Source organism: Hemiscyllium ocellatum, chromosome 2, assembly GCF_020745735.1.
Source record: "Hemiscyllium ocellatum isolate sHemOce1 chromosome 2, sHemOce1.pat.X.cur, whole genome shotgun sequence".
Lineage (NCBI taxonomy): Eukaryota > Metazoa > Chordata > Chondrichthyes > Orectolobiformes > Hemiscylliidae > Hemiscyllium > Hemiscyllium ocellatum.
The window spans coordinates 6963984-6983366 of NC_083402.1; the positions used below are offsets into that span (position 1 = coordinate 6963984).

General features: G+C 45.8%; 1 protein-coding gene across 3 annotated transcripts in view; it reads right to left on the reverse strand.

Moving 5' to 3' along the window:
* The window catches only part of LOC132821638 (pikachurin), a 110244-nt gene that overhangs the window by 37543 nt on the left and 53318 nt on the right, over positions 1–19383 (reverse strand). For 2 of the 3 annotated variants that reach the window (XM_060834361.1, XM_060834351.1), the window contains 3 exons: positions 11494–11773; positions 1525–1625; positions 737–837 (listed from right to left, as the gene is read on the reverse strand). In XM_060834361.1, the coding sequence (XP_060690344.1) occupies positions 737–837; positions 1525–1625; positions 11494–11773 (482 nt within the window). The remainder of the gene's footprint in view (positions 1–736; positions 838–1524; positions 1626–11493; positions 11774–19383) is intronic. The other variant, XM_060834359.1, reaches the window with a different exon arrangement.

Sequence of the window (19383 nt, forward strand, 5' to 3'; positions counted from 1 at the left end):
CAGGGTCTGTGTAAATGTAAAAGTGATAGAAGTGTGTAGATCTGTATAAGTTCAGAAGCTACGTAAACTCAGTGGATTGCATAAACATAGAATGATGTGCAGGAGCTGGTTAAATGCAGGGAGTTGTGTAAATGCAGGGAGCTGTGTAAACGCAGGGAGCTGTGTAAACACAGGGAGCTGTGTAAACGCAGGGAGCTGTGTAAACGCAGGGAGCTGTGTAAACGCAGGGAGCTGTGTAAACACAGGGAGCTGTGTAAATGCAGGGAGTTTGTAAATGCAGGGAGCTGTGTAAACGCAGGGAGCTGTGTAAACGCAGGGAGCTGTGTAAACGCAGGGAGTTGTGTAAATGCAGGGAGTTTGTAAATGCAGGGAGCTGTGTAAACGCAGGGAGCTGTGTAAACACAGGGAGCTGTGTAAACGCAGGGAGCTGTGTAAACACAGGGAGCTGTGTAAACGCAGGGAGCTGTGTAAATGCAGGGAGCTGTGTAAATGCAGGGAGCTGTGTAAACGCAAAGAGCTGTGTAAACACAGGGATGATCTGTATAAGTTCAGAAGCTACGTAAACACAGTGGATTGCATAAACATAAGATGTTATGTAAATACAGGGAGCTATGAAATCGCAGGCAGCTGTGTTAATGCAGGAAACTATGTAAATGCCTTGGAGCTGTGTAAACGCAGGGAGCTGTGTAAATACAGGGCAGCTTTCTCAGTAGTATTTTCAAAGGAAAAGTCTGACCTGAAGTGGAGGCGTCGACGAATGATTGCAAGAGACAGGAAGTCTCCGTGGCCATTCTCTGTCTCTCCGCAGTATAACAGCAAACCATCATCGAGATCAGCCTGCACGAGTTCGACAAGGGAATGAATGAACATCAGGAGCCAGGGTAAAGAGAATATGGATATAGTGTGAGAATTAGGACCGGACTGTTCAGGAGAGATATTAGGAAGTATTTCTGCAATAAGAGGAGGTAGAGATTTGAAACTCTCTTTCACAAATGGCAATAGATGCTGGATCAGTTGTTAATTTTAAATCTGGGATAGATAAACTTTTGTTAAGCTAACGTATTAAAGGATATGGACTAAAGTCAGGTAAACAGAGTAAGGCCACAAATCCGTCGTGATCTCATTGAATAGTGAAACAGTCCCGAGAAGCTGAATGACCTCCTCCTATGTGGATAATCAACTAAAAAAAATAAACAATTGATCTACCAAGTCAGGTTTCACTCAGAGATCTGAATTGTCAGTACTGTTTCAAAATCAGCTGGAATCATGACATTCATTAAAAGGAAGCAAACAGAAAGTAGGAAGAAAGAACAAACTCTCAAGTTGGTCGGCTGGGGCTTGTGGGGATCCAAGCTTGAGCCCCAGATATTCCCAGTCTATATCAATACTTTAGATATAGGAACTAAATGTAATATTTCCCAGTTTACACAGTAGTAAAATACTTGAAACTGCCTCTTTATCGACACAATCATGGATCTATTGCAATTTTTTTTCTGCAGATCTTTTTTGCACAGTTAGACTCACCTTAAACTCAATGGTTATCTGAAATTTCTGGTAAGAATTCCTGAGAGGTTCAAAGGTGAGGTAGGAGTAACCATAGAACTTTGGGAATTGAACAGCGATATCTGAGAGGGGTGAAAGGAGTGAAAATGTGTCAGTTACATCAACAACAGTGCACAGAGTCCAGCCAAAGGCTCTTAATCACCACTTCATTTCACCTTGTTACTGTCTAGGTGAGGCAGCAAGTTGTCAAAACCCTGGACATCAGAGAAAGTGACTAGATCAGAAGTGACTGGTTCAGATTGGACACAGCAGATTTTTGAAAGAAATTCATTTATGGGATTTGGGCATCACTGGCTGGGCCAGCATTTATTGCCTGTCCCTAGGTGCCCCTTGAGAAGGTTGTGGGTGTTGCCTTCTTTAACTGCTGCAGTCCATGTGCTGGAGGTGGATCCACAACGCCTTTAGGGAGGGAGTTTCATGATTTTGACCAAGCAACACTTCAGCACTTTTTCCAAGTCGGGATGGTGAGTGGAGGGGAACTTGTTGGTGGTGGTGTTTTCATGTATCTGCTACCCTTGGCCTTTTAGGTGAAAGTGGTTTTAGGTTTGGAAGGTGCTTTGGTGCTAAGGATGTATTTCTGTGGTGCATCTTGTAGATGCTGCTTCTGAGCATCCGTGGGGATGAGAAAGGATATGATTCCTATCAAGAGGCTACTTTGCCCTGGATAATGTCAAGCTTCTTCAGTGTGAAATGAAGAGATGACTGTGTAAATGAGGAGTTCTAGAGATTAGATTACTTACAGTGTGGAAACAGGCCCTTCGGCCCAACAAGTCCACACCGACCCGCAACCCACCCATACCCCTACATTTACCCCTTACCTAACACTAGGGGCAATTTAGCATGGTCAATTCACCTGACCCGCACATCTTTGGACTGTGGGAGGAAACTGGAGCACCCGGAGGAAACCCACGCAGACACGGGGAGAACGTGCAAACTCCACACAGACAGTTGCCTGAGGCGGGAATTGAACCCAGGTCTCTGGTGCTGTGAGGCAGCAGTGCTAACCACTGTGCCACCGTGCCGCCCAAATGTTAAATATTTCCAGATGTTAAATATTTCTGAAAGGAAAGTCATGTCACTGGAAATTTTTAACCATTGATACCCAAGAACGCATTCACTGCAAATGAAGGAATATGTGCAAGACCCTTGCACCATTTTTTGAATTTACAGGGAACCCTGAGGAACATGTGGCCCCTCCCATTGCTTTCTGCTTAGCAATACCTCAACCAATCAGTATTCTTTTCTCCTGGAGTATAAATTGTTGCGGTTCTTTGAAATATGACATTCTTGTGTCCTGATATTTGCAGCTGCAAATGTGTTGCTGGTCAAAGCACAGCAGGTTAGGCAGCATCTCAGGAATAGAGAATTCGACGTTTCGAGCATAAGCCCTTCATCAGGAATAAGAGAGAGAGAGCCAAGCAGGCTGAGATAAAAGGTAGGGAGGAGGGACTAGGGGGAGGGGCGATGGAGGTGGGATAGGTGGAAGGAGGTCAAGGTGAGGGTGATAGGCCGGAGTGGGGTGGGGGCGGAGAGGTCAGGAAGAGGATTGCAGGTTAGGAGGGCGGTGCTGAGTTGAGGGAACCGACTGAGACAAGGTGGGGGGAGGGGAAATGAGGAAGCTGGAGAAATCTGAATTCATACCTTGTGGTTGGAGGGTTCCCAGGCGGAAGATGAGGCGCTCCTCCTCCAGCCGTCGTGTAGTTGTGTTCTGCCGGTGGAGGAGTCCAAGGACCTGCATGTCCTCGGTGGAGTGGGAGGGGGAGTTAAAGTGTTGAGCCACGGGGTGATTGGGTTGGTTGGTTCGGGCGGCCCAGAGGTGTTCTCTGAAGCGTTCCGCAAGTAAGCGGCCTGTCTCACCAATATAGAGGAGGCCACATCGGGTGCAGCGGATGCAATAGATGATGTGTGTGGAGGTACAGGTGAACTTGTGGCAGATATGGAAGGATCCCTTGGGGCCTTGGAGGGAAGTGAGTGTGGAGGTGTGGGCGCAAGTTTTACATTTCCTGCGGTTGCAGGGGAAGGTGCCGGGGGTGGAGGTTGGGTTGGTGGGGGGTGTGGATCTGACGAGGGAGTCACGAAGGGAGTGGTCCTTGCGGAACGCTGATAGGGGAGGGGAGGGAAATATATCCTTGGTGGTGGGGTCTGTTTGGAGGTGGCGGAAATGGCGGCGGATAATACGTTGTATGCGCAGGTTGGTGGGGTGGTAGGTGAGAACCAGTGGGGTTCTGTCTTGGTGGCGGTTGGAGGAGCGGGGCTCAAGGGCGGAGGAGCGGGAAGTGGAGGAGATGCGGTGGAGGGCATCGTCGATCACGTCTGGGGGGAATCTGCGGTCCTTGAAGAAGGAGGCCATCTGGGCTGTGCGGTGTTGGAACTGGTCCTCCTGGGAGCAGATGCGGCGGAGACGAAGGAATTGGGAATATGGGATGGCGTTTTTACAGGGGGCAGGGTGGGAGGAGGTGTAGTCCAGGTAGCTGTGGGAGTCAGTCGGTTTATAATAGATGTCTGTGTTGAGTCGGTCGCCCGAGAAATGGAAAGGTCTAGGAAGGGGAGGGAGGAGTCTGAGACAGTCCAGGTGAATTTCAGGTCGGGATGGAAGGTGTTCTACAACTACACGACGGCTGGAGGAGGAGCGCCTCATCTTCCGCCTGGGAACCCTCCAACCACAAGGTATGAATTCAGATTTCTCCAGCTTCCTCATTTCCCCTCCCCCCACCTTGTCTCAGTCGGTTCCCTCAACTCAGCACCGCCCTCCTAACCTGCAATCCTCTCCCTGACCTCTCCGCCCCCACCCCACTCCGGCCTATCACCCTCACCTTGACCTCCTTCCACCTATCCCACCTCCATCGCCCCTCCCCCTAGTCCCTCCTCCCTACCTTTTATCTCAGCCTGCTTGGCTCTCTCTCTCTTATTCCTGATGAAGGGCTTATGCTCGAAACGTCGAATTCTCTATTCCTGAGATGCTGCCTAACCTGCTGTGCTTTGACCAGCAACACATTTGCAGCTGTGACCTCCAGCATCTGCAGACCTCATTTTTTACTCCTGATATTTGCAAGCTGAAAAGCTTTGGAAATTTGTCTCTCTGTTCTGCAAGGCTCATGTTCTGTCTGACCAAAATCCAAGTTCACAGTTAGTACCCAATGAGTTAGAATAGGGGACACTCTGGTGGGTCTTGTGGGAAGGTGAAGGAAGCACGAGGAGGAGGAGGAGGGAGCAGGAGTTACAAAACAGAACAAGGTAAAACTCCAGGTTGAGAATCTGAGTGCAATATTGAGGGAAAAAGTGAGGTCTGCAGATGCTGGAGATCAGAGCTGAAAATGTGTTGCTGGAAAAGCGCAGCAGGTCAGGCAGCATCCAAGGAACAGGAGAATGCCCGAAACGTCGAATCTCCTGTTCCTTGGATGCTGCCTGACCTGCTGCACTTTTCCAGCAACACATTTTCAGCAATATTGAGGGAGCATTGTACAAACAGAAATGCCATCTTTCCAACAAGAAATTGGAACCCCCGTCCTCTTAAGTGGAAATAAAAGATCACTTTGAGGAAAAGGAGGGCAGATCTCCCCAGATTCCTGCCCAATTTCCATCCCTCAATAAATGTCGCTCAGGAGAAATAAAAGATGATGTGCTTATTGCTTCATTCTTATTAATGGGATCTTCCTGGGCACTAAATGGCTGTCTTGCTTCCCATGTTATAACAGTGATCAATACCAAAAGTACCTAATTGGCTGAAAGTGTTTTGGGATGTGCTGAGTTCATAGAAGGTGCTATACCAATGCAGTAAGTGGTGGAGTTTAGTGTTGGGGACAGGGGAATGTTAAGGTGTGGGGCTCTGTTCACAGGTTGGAAGATTTGTTGTGAAACCAAGAAACCTAATGCTGCTACAAAGAAAATAGGCACTGAGCTACACAGCTCAATCAAACTGCCAATACTGCAGAGATCCCATACCCAAAACAACGGCTGGCCCATCAGGGGCAGAGGCTGTCCAACAGCGCCATCAAGAGTAGTGCTCACAGCCAGTATTACAATGGACAGGGATGAGTGTGGGCTCAATGGAGAGTTGTAGTTGTCGGGAATGGATCACTGGCACGTTAGGGGAGGTGGATTCCAGAGTAAAGCCCCTGCTACTTGAATAGCAGTGGCATCAGCATGAGGCCCACACATGGCCCTCTAGTGGCTACACAGGAGCCCCTCTTTAGGAGAAGGCTACCCACAATCCTCTGTGCTCAGATATTGATGGTCGGGGAGGCTGAAAGTGGATTTGCTTCTTACCCCTCACTCTCCCTCTGAATCATACAACCCTCCCTCCCAATCAGATTATCCTCCCTCCCAATTACACTACCCTCCATCCTAAACACACTACCCTTCCTCTCACATTGCCCTTCTTTCAATCACACTGTCCTCCTTTCTTATCACACTCAATCATGGGAGAGAGGCTATGGCCTAGAGATATTATTGCTGGGCTGTTAATCCAGAGACCCAGGCAATGTTCTGGGGACCCAGGTTTGAATCATGTCACAGCAGATGGTGGAATTTGAATTCAACAAAAATCTGAAATTAAGAGTCTACTGATGTCCATGAAACCGTTGTCAATTGTTGGAAAAAACCATCTGATTCACTAATATCCTTTGGGGAAGGAAGTTGCCATCCTTACTTGGTCTGGCCTACATGTGACTTCAGACCCACGGCAATGTGGTTGACTCTTAACTACCCTCCGGGCAATAGGGGTGGGCAATAAATGCTGGCCCAGCCAGTGATGCCCACATTCTGTGAATGAACTTTTAAAATTACTATTGTCACTTCCAAACACACCTCCAAACACCTTAATACTATCTGTCTTTCAGAACTCAATCTGCTGCCACTGTCCGAATCATCAGCTGGTGGTGCCAGTGTTCAAAAATAGAAAACCCGAAATCAGAAGAATTAAAATTGGTGCAGCCCAGGACAAGTACAGCATGGGGGGAGAGACAGAGTAAAGCTCCCTCTGTATTGTCCCCAGCAAACACTCCCAGAATAAGGACAGCTTGGAGTTAGATACAGAGTAAAGCTCCTTCTGCAGTGCTCCATCAGTGGGCGGCACGGTGGCACAGTGGTTAGCACAGATGCCTCACAGCTCCAGGGACCTGGGTTCAATTCCCACCTCAGGCGACTGACTATGTGGAGTTTGCACATTCTCCCCGTGTCTGCGTGGGTTTCCTCTGGGTGCTCTGGTTTCCTCCCACAGTCCAAAGATGTGTGGGTCAGGTGAATTGGCCATGCTAAATTGCCCCTAGTGTTAGGTAAGGGATATATGTAGGGGCATGGGTGGGTTGCGCTTCGGCGGGTCGGTGTGGACTTGTTGGGGGCGAAGGGCCTGTTTCCACACTGTAAGTAATCTAATCTAATTCCAGATGCTTTGGTAGAAGGAGTGACTGGTGTTATATAGAATCCTTTAAATCCTTGCTTTTCTTTGAATTATTCTCTTGGGAACATTTACCTTCACATAGACGGTAAATGAGGTCTCAGGTTAATGTCTCACCTGAAAGACAGCACCCCTGAAAATGCAGAGCTGCTGCATCAGCCTGAATCATGTGCACATGGTCAGTACAGGGGATGTGAACCCGGGAACCTTTGACACAGATAAAGGCAGCCATTGGGGATATTCAAGAATACTTGAGAGCATGCTCACAAATCCTATGTACACACATAAATTTACACATCATTACAGACTGAGAGATGCTGATCAGTAGAATCTAGAACAGGTGGTGCGTGGGGGTGTGGAGGGAGGAGGTGGTGCACAGTTTCAGGATGAGGGGCCAATTATTTTGATCTCAGAGGAGAAGGAATTTATTCACTTAAAAGGGTTGTGAATTCTCACTAACAGAGGGACGTGGAGGTTCCATCACTGAAAATATTTAAGGCTGGGTTGATCAGATGTGAAATCTCTGGGGAATTAAGGGGGAGCAGATGGGAAGTGGAGATGAAGTAGAGATCATGGATGGCAATGTGAGTTTGATGGGCTGAATGGTCTACTCCTCTGATTTCTTCCATTCTTGCAATTGTAGGTATTGGTTTGTGGACCTGGCAGTACTTTAACAAGGGTGCATTGACTTAAATGGATTGCTTGAACAAAAATGTCCGGTCAAACTGAAACCATCATTCTTCAATGTACAAAGCCTCTCAATTCATTCAAGAAAAGGTGATGAGTTGACTGGTTTTATTTAAAAAAAAATCAAATCATAAAAGGTCAGGCTTACTCAAATTAATGATGTAAACATTCCCTGTACTGGAATCATAGAAACATACAACATCAGGTGCATGGCATTACCACCATCTACAAGTTCCCTTCAAGCCACTCACCATCCTGACTTGGAAATATATTGCTTTTCCTTCAGTCTCGCTGGGTCAGAATGCTGAAATTCCCTCCCTAATGCTACTATGGGTCTATCTATAGCACATGGACTGCAGTGGTTCAAGAAGGTATCTCATCACCACCTTCTCAAGGGGCAACCAGGGATGGGCAATGAATGTTGGCCTAGCCAGTGATGCCCACATCCCATAAATGAATGAAAAATCCTCACCTTATGTTTAATTCAGTTCAGTTTCTGGTCAATAGTAGCCCCCAAGGGTATTGATTTTTTTTACAAGTCGTAATTCCCAACCCTGAAGAAATGTCATGGAGCTGAAACACTAATTCTGTCATTCTCTCCACAAGGTTAGCACTACTGCCTCAAACCGCCAGTGACCCAGGTTCGATTCCACTCTCGGACAACTGTCTGTGTAGATTTTCTACATTCTTCCCTGTGTGTATGTGGATTTCCTCCCATTTTCCAAAGATGTGCAGGTAGGTGGATTGGCAATGTCAAATTCCCCATAGTGTCAGGGATGGGCAGACGAAGTGGATTAGCCATGGGAAACACAGGGTGGCAGGGATAGGTGGATCTGGGTGGGATGGTGTGACTCGATGGGCTGAATGGCCTGCTTCCACATTGTAGGGCTTTCATGTGATGCTGCCTGACCTGCTGAGTTTCATCAGCACCTTCTGGTTTTGCTTCAAATTTCCATTATCTGCAGTATTTTGTTTTCATTTGCTGGAATTGGAATGTTTTTAAAGGAAACTCAGCAAACACGTGAGGGGTGAAAGGAAGAGGAGCAATTGCTGATAGGGCAAGATAAAAGAGGGTAGGAGGAGGCTTGTTTTTATAAAAACAGGTCGATAACTCAGAAAAGCGTTTGATGTTTGTTTCTACAACTGGATTAAGAGGGAAATGTGGAAGTTCATGGGAGCATAAACTATCCTATTGAGTTCATTCACCTGTTTTAAGGTTATAAATTCTCTGCAAATATTACATAATTCTACAGAGCCCAGTCTACCACACAAACCAGCCTTCTATCCACTGACTTCATCTATACTTCCCACTGCCTTGGGAAAACAATCAACATAATCAAAAACCCCTCCCACACGTTTATACTCCCTTCCACCCTCTTCCATTTGGCAGAAGGTATAAAATTTTGAATGCATGTATGAATAGATTCAAAAATAGCTTCTTCTCCGCTGTTATCAGACTTTTGAATGGACCTCTCAAATGTTAGCTCTGATCTCTTTCTGCACCTTCTCTGCGGCTGTAAGGCTATATCCTGCATTCAATTCTGCTGCCCTGACACACTTTGTATGATACGCTCTGCCTGAATAGCATGAAAAACAACACTTTTCACTGTATCTTGGTACGTGACAACAATAAATCAATATAAATAACTTTGATAAATCTTTGGTAAACCTATGTGAATATAATGCAATACAAAATAGCAATATGACATTATGAATATGCAATTTCTGAGATGTATGTAAGTTCCATGCAAACTTTCTATGTAAACTATGTAAATTCTATGTAAATGTTTATACATTCTAAGCAAGCTAAATGCAAATCTCTATACATTCAATATAAAATGTGTAAATTATATGTAAATATATGTAGACTGCATATAAACTACACATGAATAAATGAAGGCAATAGCAGTCTACGTTAGAGACCCAAACTAACAACAGGGACAGCCACAGTCTGTGGCAAGGACCACATGACATAATAGGATACAAATGATGCAGAGCAGAATAGTGGGCAAAAATACATCCCTCCCTGATGTGAGCAGTGCTTTGTACGCTTGGTTCGAGCAGAGGGTCAGCGAAACGGTGTCAACTGCTCCGACACCCCTGACTGCCCCGTTCCCTCAGTCACTCCTGCATTGAGGCAGATCGACTTTCTTGAGAGGGAACCCACAGAAAGTGACTGGCCCAGATGGAGTCTGCCTCCGTGCACTTAGATCCTGTGTGGACCAGCTGGTGGGAATATTCGCTCAGATCTTTAACCTCTACTTGCTACAATCTGAAGTGCCCTCCTGCTTCAAGAAGACCACCATCATCCCGATGCCAAGAAAACACATGCAGCTCACCTCAGTGACTACCTACTGGTGGCTCTGACCTACATAACTATGAAATGCTTCAACATGTTAGTCATTGCTCACATCAACTCCAGCCTCCCAGCCTGCCTCAGTCCCTTGCAATTTGCCTACCAGCACAACACGGCCTACTAGACACCATTTCCCTCGCTCTACAAACAGCCCTGGAACATTTGGATAATAAGGATACCTATGTCAGGCTTCTACTAATTGACTATCACTCCACCATCAACATTATAATCTCAACCAAACTCTGAGACCCAGGCCTCTGCTCTGTCCTCTGCAACTGGATCCTCAACTTCCTGCCCCACAGTGTGTGATCAGTGAAGATTGGCAACAGCACCTCCTCCAATCCTCAACAGCAGGGACCCACAAGGATGCGTACCCACACCCCTATTATACTCCTTGTATACTCATGACTCTGTGGCCAAATTTCATCTGAACTCCGTCTACAGGTTTGGTGATGATACCACCACGTTGAAGGCCAGATATCCAACAATGACGAGACAGAATACAGGAACTAGATGGACTGCTTGGTGGCATGGTGTAAAGATAACAGTCTCTCCCTCAATGTCGGCAAAACTAAAGAACTCATCATCGACTTCAGTAAACAACGTGGAAGTCATGCCTCTGTCTACGTCAATAGAGCTGAGGTGCAGATGGTCGAGAGCGTTGAATTCCTCAGAGTTGCGATCAACAGCAATCTGTCCTGGCCCACCCATGTTGATGTGACGATTAAGAAAGCACAATAATACCTCTTCTTCCTCAGGAGGCTAAGGACATTTGGCACGTCCATAAGGACTCTCACCAACTTTACAGTTACATCATAGAAAGCATACAATTCTGAATGCATCACAGATTAGTACATAACTGCTCTGCCCAGGACTGTAAGAAACTGCAGAAAGTTGTGAACACGGCCCAGTCCATCACCATGCCAACCCTCCCATCCATTGTTGAGAGTGTGGTGCTGAAAAAGCACAGCAGGTCAGGCAGCATCTTCGACTCTGATCTCCAGTATCTGCAGTCCTCATTTTCTCCCATCCATTGTTCCCATCTGTATTTCTCATTGCTGTGAAAAGGCAGCTAACATCATCAAAGTCCCCTGCCACCTGGTCATATCTCTTCCAACCTCTTCCTTCAGGCAGAGATACAGAAGCTTAAACACATGTACCCACAGCATATTCCCCACTGTTATTAGACTTCTGAATAAACCACCCAAATTTCAAAATCTAATGTTGATCTTGCTTCTTTGTGATCATAACTTTGTATTCCTTACTGTTCATTCACTCTATGATCTTTGTGTCTTTGTATGTTATGATCTGCCTGTATTGCAAAGCAAAACTTTTCACTTAGGTACATGTGACAACAATAAATCAAATCAAAGGTAGATTATATGTGAACAACATATAAATTACATGCAAACTAAATGTAAATTGTATGAAACTCATTTCAATATTATGGAAATTGATGTAAATTCTGTGCAGGTTCTGTATTTTTTCTCACCTCTGTTACATTGCTCCCCAGTTTTCCCCAAGTTGCAGTGACACCTGGACCCTCCACTCTCATAGTCACTCATACAGAAGCTGTCGCCTGGACAGTTGGCATCTTCACATGCCATGTCCAGGACACGACCAGCTGCCCCCTGTGAGTGGAGAGATACGGTGGCGTCTGGAGCAGTGGGCGTGTGGATGTGAGACGGTCTCCTTGGGATGGTGGCGGAATCTGGCTGGAGCCGAGTCTCAACCTGGAAGTTCTTGCTTTTTGCCTGTAAGACAGAGAGTGACTTGAAGGTGCACAGAGAAAGAGAGAGAGAGAGAGAGAGAGGAAGGAGGTTAGAGGCTTGGTCTGTATGAGGGAGATACCAGCTAGCGACAATCAAGCCCAGTGAGTGAATTAAAATAAAAACATAATGAAATGTCCCAAAGAAGTTTGCAGGACATTTGTCACTGCATTACACAATTTGTAGAGATGACCAAATATTTGATCAAAGAAATACATTTTAGTGGAAACTGAAACAAAAAACAGGGGTTGATGGAAAATCTCAATAGGTCTGTCAGCATCTGTGGAGAGAAATCAGATTTAGCGTTTTGGGTCTGTTGACCCTTCTTCGGAACTGAGTTGCCAGGGAGAGAGAGAAAGAGAGACAGGGATTTAAGGAGGGAATTCAGTTTTTTGGACCCAACTAATGAGCGGCTCATTGTTTAGCATATCTGCCTCACAGCGCCAGGGACCCTGAATCGGTTCCACCCTCGGGCGACTGTCTGTGTGGAGTTTGACACTTTCCCTTTGCCTGTGTGGGTTTCCTTTGGTTTCTGGTTTCTGGTTTAGTCTGCTCTAGTTTCTTCCCCCAGTCCAAAGGTGTGCAGGTTAGGTAGATTGCCCATGCTTAAATTGCCCCATAATGTTCAGAGATGTGCAGGCTAGGTGGATTAGTCATGGGAAATACAGTATTACAGGGATAGGGGACTTGTAACTAGTGCAATTACAAGTGAATAAGAGATTAGCATGTAAAACAAAACAACACAGAATTGGGGATCGTGTACTGATATGAATAGAGAATGTTGGCAGATAGGAAACAAAGAGTAAGAAGAAATTTGATGGTCTGCATCCCAGGGTACTTAAGGAGGTGGCTCTAGAAATCGTGGATGCATTGGTGATCATTTTCCAATGTTCTGTGGATTTGGGATCAGTTCCTGCGGATTGGAGAGTGGTTAATTTTGTTCCACTTTTTAAGAAAGGAGGGAGAGAGAAAACAGAATTATAGACAAATTAGTCTGACCTCAGTGGTGGGAAAAATGCTGGAGTCAATTATAAAGGATGAAATTACGACACATCTGGATAACAGTAGCAGGATAGGTCAGAGTCAGCATGGATTTATGAAGGGGAAATCATGCTTGACTAATCTTCTGGAATTTTTTGAGGATGTAACTCTGAAGATGGACAATGGAAGTCCAGTGGATGTCGTGTACCTGGACTTTCAGAAAGCCTTTGATAAAGTCCCACATAGGAGGTTAGTGAGCAAAATTAGGGCGCGTGATATTAGGGGCAAAATACTGACATGGATTGAAATTTGGTTGGCTGACAGGAAACAAAGAGTAGTGATAAACAGCTCCCTTTCGGAATGGCAGGCAGTGACCAGTGGGGTACTGCAGGGATCAGTGCTGGACCGCAGCTTTTTACAATGTACATTAATGATTTGGATGAAGGTATAAAAGTAATATTAGCAAATTTGCTGATGACATAAAGCTAGGTGGCAGGGTGAAATGTGAGGAGGATGTTAGGGGAATACAGGGTAGGTGAGTGGACGGATGCATGGCAGGCGCAGTTTAATGTGGATAAATGTGTGATTATCCACTTTGGTGGCAAGAACAGGAAGGCAGATTACTACCTAAATGGAGTCAAGTTAGGTAAAGGGGCAGTACAATGAAATCTAGGTGTTCTTGTACATCAGTCAATGAAAGCAAGCATGCAGGTACAGCAGGCAGTGAAGAAAGCTAATAGTATGCTGGCCTTCATAACAAGAGGAATTGAGGATAGAAGCAAAGAGGTCCTTCTGCAACTGTACAGGGCCCTGGTTAGACTGCACCTGGGATATTGTGTGCAGTTTTGGTCTCCAAATTTGAGGAAAGACATTCTGGCTATTGAGGGAGTGCAGCGTAGGTTCACTAGGTCAATTCCCAGAATGGCGGGACTATCTTACGCTGAAAGATTGGTAAGACTGGGCTTGTATATGCTTGAGTTTAGAAGGCTGAGAGGGGATCTGATTGAAGTGTAAAAGATTGTTAAAGGATTGGACATTCTGGAGGCCAGAAGCATGTATCCGCAGATGAGTGAGTCCCTAACTAGAGGACGCAGTTTAAAAATAAGGGGTAGGTCACTTAGAACAGAGTTGAGGAGAAACTTCTTCACCCAGAGAGTGGTGGGTATATGGAATGGTCTGCCCCAGAAGGCTGTGGAGGCCAAGTCTCTGGATACTTTCAAGAAAGAGTTGGATAGAGCTCTTAAGGGTAGTGGAATCAAGGATTATGGGGATAAGGCAGGAACAGGATACTGATTGAAAATGATCAGCCATGATCATAATGAATGGTGGTGCTGGCTCAAAGGGCAGAATGGCCTACTCCTGTATCTATTGTCTATTGTTTAATGAAACAGGTACTTTTTTGAGTGGCAGTGGGGCACAACAGAGCTCAGTGCTTGGATACCTAAGTCCTCCCAAAATATATGAATGATCTGAAGGAGGAAACTACATGTCATATCTACAGGTTTGTAGATGACACAGAGGTGGGTGGGAGGGTGAGCTGTGAGGAGGATGCAGAGATGCATCTGTACAATTTGGACAAGCTGAGTGAGTGGGTAAATACAAGATAGATGAAGTATAATGGGGCTAAATGTGAGAATATCCACTTTGGTAGTGAAAAACAGGAAGGGAGATTTTTGTCTGAGTGGTGGCAGATTGGGAAAGGGGGAAATGCGACACAGGAATGTGAAGCAGGAATGTCTTTCTTCAGTTGTACAGGTGAGACCAGACCTGGAATACTGTGTACGGGTCTTGATCTCCATATCTGAGGAAGGATATGATGGGGGTGCAACGAAGATTTACCAGGCTGATTCTTGGGATGGCAGGACTGATTTAGTAAAAGAGACTGGATCGATTAGGATTATATTCACTGGAATTTAAAATAATGCAGGGTAATCTCATAGAAACCTGTAAAATTCTAACAGGTCTAGACAGGATCAACACAGGAAGGATGTTCCCTAAGACCAGGGAGTCCAGAACCATGGATCATAGCCTAAGTACATGGGATAGACACTTTATGACTGAGATGAGGAGAAATCTCTTCATCCAGAGAGTGGTGAGCCAGTGGAATTCAGACAGCAGTTGATGCCAAAATAGTGAGTGCTTTCAAGATGGAGATAAATATATTTCTTAGAGCTATTGGGATCAAAGGATACGGGAGGAAGCAGGAACAGGGCACTGAGTTGGAGATCAACCTCGATTGTTCTAATAACTCAGGTAGCCCACTGGAGAGAAACATTGTTTATTATTGAAAAACTACTTATAATGTACATACACTAGTCCCAGTCTGGGACTCCTACCTGAGTCTTGTTTATGAAAGGCTCCAGTGATGAATTCCAGCTGAATAGGCCAATGTCTGTTACCAAAGGAACTTAGGCAACACCACGGAGATTAATTAATGGTTTCCCTATGGACCTCTTGGGGTTAATCGCAATCATATAGAATGGGGAAGTAGGTGGGCTGAATGGCCTACTTCTTATCCTAATTTCTATGCTTCTATGTGGCCAAGCATGGATCCTGGAGGTTCCATAGATAACAGTGTGGGACAGGAAGGGAAACCATTGCAAGTAATCTTTCAGCTACAAGTAGGCAGGAACGGACCAGGGTGAGAGCAGTCTTACCAAGCTGATTGGCAGTGGAGAGGCACTGGAGGAAGATGGGATGGTCAACTCGGAAAATGGTTGCAGATTGAGGTTTTAGGAGGGAACATTTACTTTGTCACTAGCATATGGGATGTTATTAGTAACTTCGATAAGAGCTGTTTCTGTATTGGGTCCAGAGGATGCCCAATTGGAGGGATTCAAACATGGAGTTTGAGAAAAGGCAGAAACAGATCTGGGAGGTGACACGTTCAGAGCCAAAGAGTCATACAATGCTGAAAGATCTACAGCACAGAAAAAAGGCTCTTTAGCCCATCGAATCTACACCGATCAAAAAGAAGCATTTTCCTATTCTAATCCCATTTTCCAGCACTTGGCCCACAGTCTTGGCAGTGCAAGTGCATATCTCAATACTCCTTGTATGTCATAAGAGTTTCTGTCTCTACCATCCTTATGGGCAGTGAGTGCCAGATTCTCACCCTTTAGGTGAAAATAAATTTCCTCAGATTTCCTCGAAATCGCATGGCCATTACTTTGGAGAGGAAAAGCTGTGTGGAGATGGGACGACAGTTTGTAAGGACAAAGAGGTCAAGGTTGGTTTGTTGAGCAGAGCAGTAAAAATGGTAGGTTTGGAGGGGCAGTACCTGCAGAGAGCTATTGATAATATTGGCGAATGAGGAATTAAGACACTTGGCAGTTTAATGGGAATAGGGCTGAGGTAACAGGAGGTGAGTCCCATAGTCAAGTTGAGCTCAGAGAGGGCATGAGGGGAGATGGGGGTGAAACTAGATGAAGATGGTACTTCAGAGAACATTTAACCAGTGAAAGGGACAGACAGGACGGAGGCAGTTGAACAAATGATCTTATAATAAAATGGCAATAAAGATGCAGAGCTGTGACATGAGTTTGTTGGAGGGCAGGGTTGAGGCTGAAGAAATGGGGCCACCCCAGGTGAACAGCCAAGGTGAGAGAAAGGACAGTTTTATTGGAGACTATTACTGAATGAGGGGCTGAGGGAATGGTTAAGCACATTGACAGCTGCAGAAATTTCCTGGTGCTTGGAGAGCTGGAGATGAGACAGTTGGGATTCTAAAATTGCAGTTGTAAATAATTTGGAAAACAGTAAGAAGGGGGAGGGACAGAACGTGAAAAAACACTGCAGAATGACAGAGTGAGGGAGAGAATGGGAAAGACAGCGAGTGTGAGGCAGTGAGGGAGAGTGGGAAAGAGAGGGAATGTGAGACAGTGAGGGAGAGTGAGAAAGAGAGTGAGTGTGAGACAGTGAGGGAGACTGGGAAAGAAGGGGAGTGTGAGATAGTGAGGGAGACTGGGAAAGAGAGATAGTGTGAGATGGTGGGGGAGTGGGAAAGACGGAGTGTGAGACAATGGGGGAGAGTTGGAGTGAGAGGGAACGTTAGCGAGTGTGAGGAAGAGAGTGTGAGGGAGAGGGGAGTAGGAGTGCGTGACTATCATGGAGATTGGGAGTGTATGTTAGTGTGGTGGAGTGCAACCTGAGTTGGTGGGGTAAGAAGGCCATAAATTAAGCTATTGAGTGAAGAATGGAAGTAGATAAGGGTTAGTTGAGTTCAGTTATCAGCATTTAGTTGATAACGTATACACGATCTCAATTTCTCCCATTGCCTGTCGGGTACAGTGGGCTAGTGGGGAATGCTTCACTTCATATACTAAGCAGTGGGCTGTTGCATTGTCTCAGGGAGGCCAGCTATTGTTTTCCTGTCGTGAGGAATGATTTGAATTGGAGGCTCCTTTCCCCTTACACTGGGTTATAGCCAGGGATTGATTAATCTAACAGAAGGTTCCAGAAACTGTTTGGTGGATTGTGTTTACAGAGTTACTTCCTGCCAGACCTGGCCTTTTCGCTTCCAGCAGTTCTACTGAAGTCTACTCCCACACATCGAAATGTCACAAGTAATACAGCAGATGTTGCTGAGGTCAAAGTCGCAGAAAAACACTGATGTTTTTTGTTTAATGCAATCTGCTCCTCCACCAACCCCCTCTAAACTAACCCTCCTTGCCCCTCCCAAAGTTCCAGATTGTTTCTCCTCAGGCACTGACCTTCACTGAGATATACTGCTCTGTGGGAAATAAAATAGGCAACTGCCAAAGGCAGTATTTGAGCATATGAACACAAAGATGCTGCCCGACTGTGTGGGGTGTCACAGTCCTCCCTTCAGCTTCCATCAGACAAGTGTCCCTTATTGGAGGGGCAAGGGGTGAGGGTGGAGATAGGGGAAGGGAGCAGGGTCCAGCTGAGTTGTTACTGTGGTTGAGGAACATGGATCACTTAGTTTCTACTCCTTTCCCCCACACCGATCCTTCAGCCCCCTCCTCACCCCAGTACCACACTGCCAGAAGCTGGGCTAACTCCTGGGGGGTGGTTGGAATTTAGATTATATTAGATTAGATTCCCTACAGTTTGGACACAGGCCCTTCGGCCCAACAAGCCCACACCGACCCTCCGAAGAGTAACCCATCCAGACCCATTTCCCTCTGACTAATGCACCTAACACTATAGGTGTCCAATTCACCTGACCTGCACATGTTTGGATTGTGGGAGGAAACCAGAGCAACCGGAGAAAACCCACGCAGACACGGGGAGAATGTGCAAACTCCACACAGATAGTCTGCCTGAGGCTGGAATTGAACCTGGGTCCCGGGTGCTATAAGGCAGCAGTGCAAATCAATTAGCCATCGTGCCGCCCCTAACAGGGGTTCTTTAGCAGAGTAACAGTAGAGTTCTTCAGCAGGTAGGAGGAGAGACGCTAGATTTCGACATCCAGTTATTTTCTAATGGAGCTCAGGTCTAGCCTGGCTGGAGAACAGAATCTTATATTTTCTTAAGCATAATGATGATGGGAATAAGGAAGTGAACTTTCCATGACCCTTACCAGCACTCCATTAATTACTCTCGTGCAAGAGGACAAAGAATGGGTCATTTAGATGAGACACTGGAGGATTGTCAGCACCTTCAGGAGAGGAAGGATCTGCTAGATGGAGATATAATGCAGTGAAATACAAACCGCCCTCTGCCATTGTTTTGAGCTTCCAGCTTATTATTGACATGAACAGATCAACGATTGTGAGGTTAGGCCTGAGTGAAACTCTGTCGTCCAGGATGTGAACATGTCCATCTCTCGCACTAACAACTTGAAGTGAGTTAGAGCCAAACCAGAGTGTTTTGCAAAGATGTCATCAAGATGGTGGTGGAATCAGGCTCGTCTACACAGTCTGCTTTTCTTTCCCTTTGTTTCTTTTCTTTTTCGTTTTCTTTTTACTGACCTCTTGTCCTTTGCACAGATGGCATGGGCGGAGTGGAACCCCAGAGCGGTCTCGAGTGAGCCACTTACTTTTCCGGAGCGACCACAAGAACTGGCATCAAAATAGATAGCAGAGGCAACGTCGGCCCAGCGATGAAAAATAGTGCCTGAGGATCGGAGACTTTGTCGTTGGTTGGGTCTGGCACTGGTGGCGGAAGGATATCACTACAACATCAATGAGATGGGCCCGATGCTGAGAAATGTGACTGTTGTTGGTGGGCCCGGTATAGATGGCAGTAGCTGGTGGAGGACGGATGGCAGTGCAGGCGTTGATGATGACTGGCTCAGGACTGATGGACTCTCTTTAAACTACATGTTTCTTTCCTTTCTTATTTTTAAAACTATTCAAAACGGTGCTGGAAAACCCTTTTCACTGTATTGTACTATTTTACTCACTATAAAATACACATCACAATTAAATCATTCATTCAAATAGATGTTTTTGTTTTCATTCATTCACAGCATATCAGCTATTAGTGTTCATCTCTGGTTGCCCCTTGAGAAGGTAGTGGTGAGCTTCCTTCTTGAACGGTTGTAGTCCATGTGCTGTATATCGACCCAGAATGCCCTTAGGGTTCTAGGAGTTTGACCCAGTGACACTCTAGGAATGGCATTATATTTCTAAATTGGGATGGTGAGTGACTCGGAGGGGAATTTT